Consider the following 8,342-nt stretch of genomic DNA (forward strand, 5'->3'; position numbering starts at 1 on the left):
CATATCCCAAAAATGCTCACTCACCGTCATCTCAACCAGCAACAAAAGCAAATCTGCAAACATTTTGGACTATCATCTATATCGCAGTTACACACCGCATGGGAAGAAATGTGCACCTCATTCTAATACACATATGCACAACGGTACACGTTGGCTGCATCCGAAAACATAGTGTAGGCAGCTGACTTACTTTTAGGGCTGGGCGATAGGACGATGTTATCGAATATCGACGATGTCTTACAAATCTCCCGATGTCGGTTTTGACACTCATTGAAAGACGATGATTGACAATATTGGTAAACAGCAAAACAATGGATATTGAAAGTCAGCAGATATATTAAACGGTAGCCCAGAATATGACATTTGCACCCGCCAAATGCAACAAGGCTGAATCCAGCTCCTTATTCGCAAGTATCTTGTCTAAATGCAGTTGTTTTATGAGCGGGTAAGTTTGCCCACAACAGTGGTGGGCTTCCTGTAAGACTTGGGAGTAAAACATGACAAGAAATGCTGTTAAACACCAAGACACGTGCTTGAAGAAACACAAAAAGACACACAGAACACAAACATGGCAGCTGCATGTGGCTCTCTCTCGCACCAATTGCCGCATCCCGCGGCACTTATCCCTCTCCTTGGCTGATTAGCCCGATTGGAGGCCGGGCGTGCGTAGTCATGGCCTGGCCCATCCCCGCCCTCCTCCTTGTCACACGCAATTTATTATATTTTTAAGAACCGACAAAAAAATTATAATCTGTCAATGCCTGTACTGATGCGCTGTTTGTTTAAAGGCATGCCGCGGGATTGTCTTGTGGACGTGCATGTAAAGAGTTATCACACTTCTCTGTTTCAGTCACATGAAAACTGTTCGCAAGAATAGTGTCATGTATGAGAATGCTGCAAATGACCGAAGACCATCTCAGGAGGTGAATGCAACTCTGCAGGTTCATTCAAATATATCTTTGTATCAAATAAACAAATACAAAAGTGATTAAATAATAAAATACAAGACCACGTTTACCTTGAACCTAAATTTGAGTTCTATATTCTTTTGTTTAGGAAGCTTTAAGTGAATAAACGAAACGCAATACAAACAAATTCAATAAAACACATTTGGTTTTAGGGAATGAGGTTTTGCCCCAAGTGAAGGAGTTCAAGTACCTCGGGGTCTTGTTCACGAGTGAGGGGACAATGGAGCGGGAGGTTGGCCGGAGAGTTGGGGCAGCAGGGGCGGTATTGCACTCGCTCTATCGCACCGTTGTCACGAAAAGAGAGCTGAGCCGAAAGGCAAAGCTCTCGATCTACCGGTCAATTTTTGTTCCTACCCTCACCTATGGTCATGAAGGTTGGGTCATGACCGAAAGAACTAGGTCGCGAGTACAAGCGGCCGAAATGGGCTTAATCAGAAGGGTGGCGGGCTTCTCCCTTAGAGATAGGGTGAGGAGCTCAGTCATCCGTGAGGAGCTCGGAGTAGAGCCGCTGCTCCTTTGCGTTGAAAGGAGTCAGTTGAGGTGGTTTGGGCATCTGGTAAGGATGCCCCCTTTCCGCCTCCCTAGGGAGGTGTTTCAGGCATGTCCAGCTGGGAGGAGGCCTCGGGGAAGACCCAGGACTAGGTGGAGAGATTACATCTCCACACTGGCCTGGGAACGCCTCGGGGTCGCCCAGTCAGAGCTGGTTAATGTGGCTCGGGATAGGGAAGTTTGGGGCCCCCTGCTGGAGCAGCTGCCCCCGCGACCCGACTTCGGATAAGCGGTTGAAGATGGATGGATGGATGGACATTTGGTTTTAGCCATTTAGAAATTGGTATGTGGGTTGTGTAAAACTTTCTATAGGTAATGGGTTATTATTAAATATGACTTAACTTTACATTTAGAATTTTATTATTTTTATCACTTCATTATTTTAATTGCTTTTTTAATTTTGCTTAAAGTGCAGCTTGAATTTATAAAAATCCTTTCGTGTTTCAATAAATGTAATTTTTGAAGCAAAAATATTCAACGACCCTCAGCAGGGGGGTTAACGATATAATCAGATATCATGATATTTTTTTTTAAACTATTATCAATTAAATATTTTTTACATTTCACCCATCCCTACTTGCTTCCCAATCAGTTAATGGCTTAACTGACTGCTGCTTTGAATAAATGGAACTCTTAAGGAAACTGGTCTCAGAACAGTTTGAAAAGCACCTTATTTTAATCTTGTCTCTGTATACAGCCTCCAAAGGCATTATTTTCGAATGCAGCCACTGTCGGATAAATGGAGAAGGAAGGCAGATCGCCTTTTCATGAGACTGAGAGAATGGAAGAAACGGGGTTTTTCAGGGACTGACCATTTTTAGGTAGCAACCCAATCAAAATTTCATGCCGCCAATGCAAATTCATTGACATTCATCTCGCATTCTGAACATACTTCTCATCTGACACATGTAGCTGTGATTCACGTGAATGTCTTGGGGAGCACGAAAGTGCACGTGAGCCTAGCAGCTGTCCCGTTTGTGCTCCACAGGAAGTAGGCCGAGAGCAGCAGCACTCGTGCTGTATAACGTGGCACAAACTTAAAAACTTGTGTGACCCATTTGAATTCTACAGAGTTTTTTTTTTTTTATCTGAAAGCGCTATGGAGAAAGTCAAACATCTAACATTTTAACCAACACAGGAGGAAAATGGCTAAAACAATGTGTCATGCACCAACAATGTCTCATCTGCCATGCAGATTATTTAAACTACACCTCATCAACCTTAACAAAATTCAGTTTGAGTGATGTTAAATATTAGGAAACAAACCGGCTTTGCTTTCAAATATTTTTTACAGAGATAACTTAAATCATTACGTGCCTCATGAAGATTTATTTGTTTCATTGCTTTCAGAAGATGTTGAGTATCTTGAGGAAGGTTTATAATAATAATAATACTATTCAACAACATCAGACTGAAATGTGCCATAATGTGAAATTTAGCATTATGGTAAGTTTGATTTAAAGCCAAACAGTTTTTTGTATTTTTTTTTTTTACTTTGACTATGTTTGTCAAATAAAGAGAAAATTACATAAGAGTTAGTAATTATGAAGTATTTAATTAAATGACCGGATTATTAAATAATAGGCATTACAATATAGTTATTTAATACAAGACAACTTTCATTGATTTTTTTTTTAAATAATTTTTTTAAATGTAACTATATTGTGATATATAGTTATCGCAGGGCAGGGCAGTTTTTCCAATTAATTCGAAATTGCATTTTGACACTTTTTTTTTTTTTAATTATCAAGAAATCCACAAAAGGCCAAATAAGGAAGAGAAAAAGAATTCATAGCGCTTGTCTTAATGCCGCTCCCAATCTGATCAACTGCACGTGTGGCGCTCTCAAAATGAACGGGTTAACAACATGTAGACTGATATAAAAGACAGTGGTAATATTCCCAGTACGATTGTACAGTGTGATTGTAGCTCAGCTTAGTCCATCATGCAGGTATACATATTTACACTTTGTTGACAACTTCCCCCTGTAGTGCATTTGTACATTTTTCTTGCACACCTTTGTTTCCTATAATGAAAAGAACCAGGTTGCCTTGCATTCTAATAAAGAACATGCAATTTGAACCATGTTGGAGTACATATAAAGTTTAAAAAAATCTAATCATCCATAAGTTTGATAAAAATCGAGATTTTATTTTATTGCCATATCCAGCAAAAATATTAATATTGTGATATAAGATTTTGGTCATATCGCCCAACCCTAATATGCAGCATCACCAACCTGTCAGGATAACTGCCCCAGTGAACCAGCACCTGCTTGTCTTTGCGCATAACAGGACGCAGCCATTCCTCTGAAAGACAGAACCAGAATTATTATGTTTTCTTCCAGGAAACCTCCAATTATAAGCTCAATTGAAAACAAACAGTAGAGGAAAGACAACATCGGTGGCTGACGTAGTTTATAACGGAGTTGATTTGTTTACTATAAAAATCAAACACCAACCTTCTTCCAGCTGGGTTGGGGAGGGGTAAATGATATGAGTGGCCTTCAACTTATCTTCAGTGATGGTTCCCTTGAAGAGAGAATTAAACAAAATGTCAGGGAAATAGTCAACAAATAATCTAATACAAACAAACCGGACCAGTTTTTTTTTACCTGATGTCTCTTGACGATGTCTTTGAGTTTATTGGCTTGCTTTTGCTCCACATCAGACACAATATACACAACTGGTCGTGTCAAAGAGTTATTCTGTGGATAAGTATGAGATATTGCATTCATCACATACAGGAAAAGACATTTTTTTTTTATAAAAAAAAAAAAAAAAAAAAAAGAATGCAGTTACAATGAATCATATTCAAGTTCCCCAAACTTGTGCATGGACCTCAGCAAAACAATCTCTACCTGAACAAGAGTCTTTTCAATAGTCATAAACATCTCAACATTTCTGTCCATTCTGGATGGGTTTTGCAGATCAAACCTCCTCCTGAATAAACACAGGTAAATAGTTTATAGGTGATGAGGTTAAGCATTCTTTTTTGCAACTTCTTCAGCATACAACTGATACAAAAGATGTCCGTGTTAGTCATCCCGCCCATCTTTCACACCAAGCTTCACAAGATTTCACTCACCACCCCTGCTCGCTTTTGAATTTATAGGCAGATCCAAGAATGTGGCAAAGGGCTCCTCCAGGTTTGAAATCCAGAAAGATTTTGGCCTAGAATTGCAGATAACATAAATATTGAAACTTGCCATTGGCCTGCTATTACACTGTGGCATTATCTGTCACGTCACTTGTAGCAAGACCACATTTATAACAGCTAACCCTGCAAGAACTGCTTAAAATGTCCATGCAGACTTACAGGTAGCTTGGTGAGAGCAGGATTGCTGACCCTACGCCCAAATGCATCCTCCTGAAACTGCAGCAACTGCACCACCAGTGCAGTCAAAGATTTGCTTGTAGGAGAGTCAGTTTGGACATACTGCAGAACAAGACAAATGCATAAAACAAATTAGCTTCAGATTAGTTAATCAAAAAAAAAATATTTAGGGACACTTTTGTTAGACACTAATGCAGGCAGACTAATGCATTAATTCAACCAGCTCATCATATCTGCCAAGACAACTATCATCCACTCTTCGTGATTTTATTTACACAACACACACGTGCGTTTCGAAATTATGGGCAGAGAAACGATGAACCGTTTAAGTATCTTGTTACTAACAATGAGTTATGAACATGTACCATGGCATTACCATGGATTATTCTACATGCAACATGTTAGTACCATGGCGTATTTTGATAATAAACAACGTAACCAAGCTTTAGCATAAACAACAGAGAAAGACTCGGAGTCACCAACTCCTCAGGTGTCAATGACATAGTTGCTCATCAGCTGATTTTGTTAAGAGGGACAAAAATGCACCCAAAAAAGATGCCGAAAACGCTTTCTAGGTAGGCAGCTCACTAGATTCTCAAACACAACAATCGTCATGCCAGCTCGCGCACCTCACAACACAAACGTTAGCCATGGGCTAACACGACAGCCCAAAACATTGACACTTAAAACATCCCAAGAGCAAAGGTTATTGACCATAACTCCAGTTTGGAGACTAAACATGATCTAAATGACTACCCCGGTTCAATACCTTCGAATAATTAACTGTAATCATGATTCAACTATAAACAAGAGCGCGTGCCGCTTCTTGGAGCTATTGTGTGACGCGCGCGCCCCCATTCAACCGACACAGCGAGAGCTGCAGACCTTCTTGTAATGTTTTCCGATCCACATGCGAACCGTCTCCAGCTGTGACACCGTCTCCGAACTCTCCCAGAATTTAGACGAAGGCCCTCCATCTTTCTTCCGTCCGATCGAAGCACCTGCGCCCGCTTGGCCGGCTGATGGTCCTCCGGAGCCCGTTCCACCCGCTGCAGTCGCCGCCGTCGCCATTGTTTCTTTATTAGCGAGAGAGACTAGTCAGTGCAAAATGTTTTAAAACGACACTGCGCCTGCGCAACGGTCGACGCTAGAGTCGTTGGCTGAAGGAAACCTCGCGAGATGCCAAAGAGTTTGGAGACCGGACGAGACAACAACATTAGAATGTATTTATATTTGCCAAATCTTGCAGAAAGACTGTTACATAGGTTTAGGGTACAATCAACAAAATGATTATATTTATCGTTTTCATTTACTAACTTGCAGATTTCATATTTGTATTTAAAGAAACTGATTTTTGTAAAAGAAGAAATCTTGTCAGATTGTCTGCTATCAATGAGCAAACAATGAATCATAAATGATTTTAAAAGCAATTCAAAATAGTTTAAAACGAGGTGCAATGCGCATAATGCACACAATGTGTAATTGCCTTTTTAACAATTTTTTTCACAAGGCTTTGTGCAAGTAAACTTTTCTGTAAAGAGCTAATAATTGTATAATGTTCAGTGCAAAATATAGTAGGCACAATATTAGACGGGCCATCAAATGACAACAATGTGTAGCCTATTTACTTAATTATTTTTTTATTTAATTTTTTGCATTTAGTAATTTAGCTGACACTTTTATCCAAAATGACTTAAAACGAGGAGCGGAAGCAGAAGAATAACTTATTTTATTAAGTGTGGTCCATTTATGCTTGTGGGCCGGTTAAAGGGATAGTTCACCCAGAATGAAAATTCTCGCATTTACTCACCTTCAGGGCTGGACTGGTAATCTGGCATACCGGGCATTTTCCCGGTAGGCAGACGCATATTTTGAATCTCCAAAAGCACATTAAGGCAGCATAAATGTAATCTATAAAATTCCAATGGTAAATCTATGTCTTCAGAAGCTATATGTTCGATGTGGGTGTGAAACAAATAAATATTTAAGTCCTTTTTTACTATCAATCTCCACTTTAACTTTAACTTTTTTTTCTTACATTCGATTTATATTTTTCATGCATATCACCATATACTGGGCAGGGAGGAGAATTTATAGGAAAAAATATTATCTTAATATTAAATATTGCAATATCTGTTTCTCACCCACACCTATCATTTCTGAAGACATGGATTTAACCACTGGAGTCTTATGGATTACTTTTATGCTGCCTTTATGTGTTTTTTTATGAAAGTAAATCAGTAGCAAAACTCGAGGGCTTGCATATTTGTATTTGTGAACTTGTACAATATTTGTATGTCGACTCTTACGGAGTCAGTTCTGATGAGAGTTAAAGACATGAGAACACTTTCCATGGTGAAAGGACAAGGCTTTGGTGAATTGGTTTACACATTCAACCCTGGAGATATCCTGCCATCAAGAACACACTTTAAATTTAATGGAACAGAAATATGAAAAAACCTTTCAAAAGTAATACATACACCTACACCTGATGACACAATACATGTTTTAGGAACATGTTAGATTTTAAACTAAACACAATAAAGATGACTGAACAATAATTTAACCACTGAAAGAGGTGAAATTGATCATCTTAAAGCAAAATTCAAAACTTACAAAGCTTTTCACTGGAAATTTCTGCTTGTTTCAAGGTTAAAGAAGCCGTTCAAGATGCAAGAAGCTTCTTTGCACTGACGGCTGTCATTTGAAGTAGCATTGCTACAGAAGCATATTTTGATGTCACTTTATCACTGAAGACTGACAAATGAAGATGCTCACCCTTGCAACAATGCCTCTTGAAGAAAGACATACTGGTGCCAACATAGCAACATGACTGGACGAGTTTGTTGCAAAGTTCAACATTTTACCAACCAACATAAAAGCAATCGTTCATGACAATGGATCCAATGTTGTTGCCGCAATGAAATTGCTGGCAGACAAACATAAATGGGTCTCTGTCCGCTGTACTGAACACACACTTCAGCTTATTGTGACCAGTGCTTTGGGAGCTGCAAGGAGCTTGGTTGAAGATTTTAGGAGAAGTGATCTGGCCAATACCAAGCTTAAGGAAAAGCAGCAGCAGATGAACATACCATGAGCATAAGCTGATCCAATATGTCAGTACCTGGTGGAACAGCACTTATGATGGAGAGACTACTTGAGCAGCGCTGGTCAGTTATTGCCACACTTTCTGATACTGAGGTGACATCAAGAGACAAACATGACTTTGACTTTGAATCTCCAAAAGCACATTAAGGCAGCATAAATGTAATCTATACAATTCCAATGGTAAATCAGTTGTCACTGCTTGAAGAGCAGATAGAGGGCCTGCAACCTTTTCAGTGTGCCACTGTTTTCCTTAGTGGTCAAGAGTATGCAACATTGGGAGCAGCTCAGCGAGTATTGATGCTGACTACCAACCCTGGAGTCATGAGTTCGAATCCAGGGTGTGCTTAGTGACTCCAGCCAGGTCTTCTAAGCAACCAAATT

General features: G+C 39.5%; 1 protein-coding gene across 2 annotated transcripts in view; it reads right to left on the reverse strand.

The window, feature by feature from the left end:
- The window catches only part of LOC127657929 (SWI/SNF complex subunit SMARCC1-like), a 33,024-nt gene extending 27,058 nt beyond the window's left edge, over positions 1–5,966 (reverse strand). For both annotated transcript variants that reach the window (XM_052146929.1, XM_052146928.1), the window contains exons 1-7: positions 5,739–5,966; positions 4,836–4,955; positions 4,605–4,690; positions 4,378–4,459; positions 4,132–4,224; positions 3,979–4,048; positions 3,757–3,826 (exon numbers count right to left, since the gene is read on the reverse strand). In XM_052146929.1, coding sequence (XP_052002889.1) covers positions 3,757–3,826; positions 3,979–4,048; positions 4,132–4,224; positions 4,378–4,459; positions 4,605–4,690; positions 4,836–4,955; positions 5,739–5,924 — 707 coding nt within the window. In that variant the 5' untranslated portion in view covers positions 5,925–5,966. The remainder of the gene's footprint in view (positions 1–3,756; positions 3,827–3,978; positions 4,049–4,131; positions 4,225–4,377; positions 4,460–4,604; positions 4,691–4,835; positions 4,956–5,738) is intronic.
- Positions 5,967–8,342: the final 2,376 nt, after the last annotated feature.

The sequence above is a fragment of the Xyrauchen texanus genome, chromosome 17 (genome assembly GCF_025860055.1).
Source record: "Xyrauchen texanus isolate HMW12.3.18 chromosome 17, RBS_HiC_50CHRs, whole genome shotgun sequence".
NCBI lineage: Eukaryota > Metazoa > Chordata > Actinopteri > Cypriniformes > Catostomidae > Xyrauchen > Xyrauchen texanus.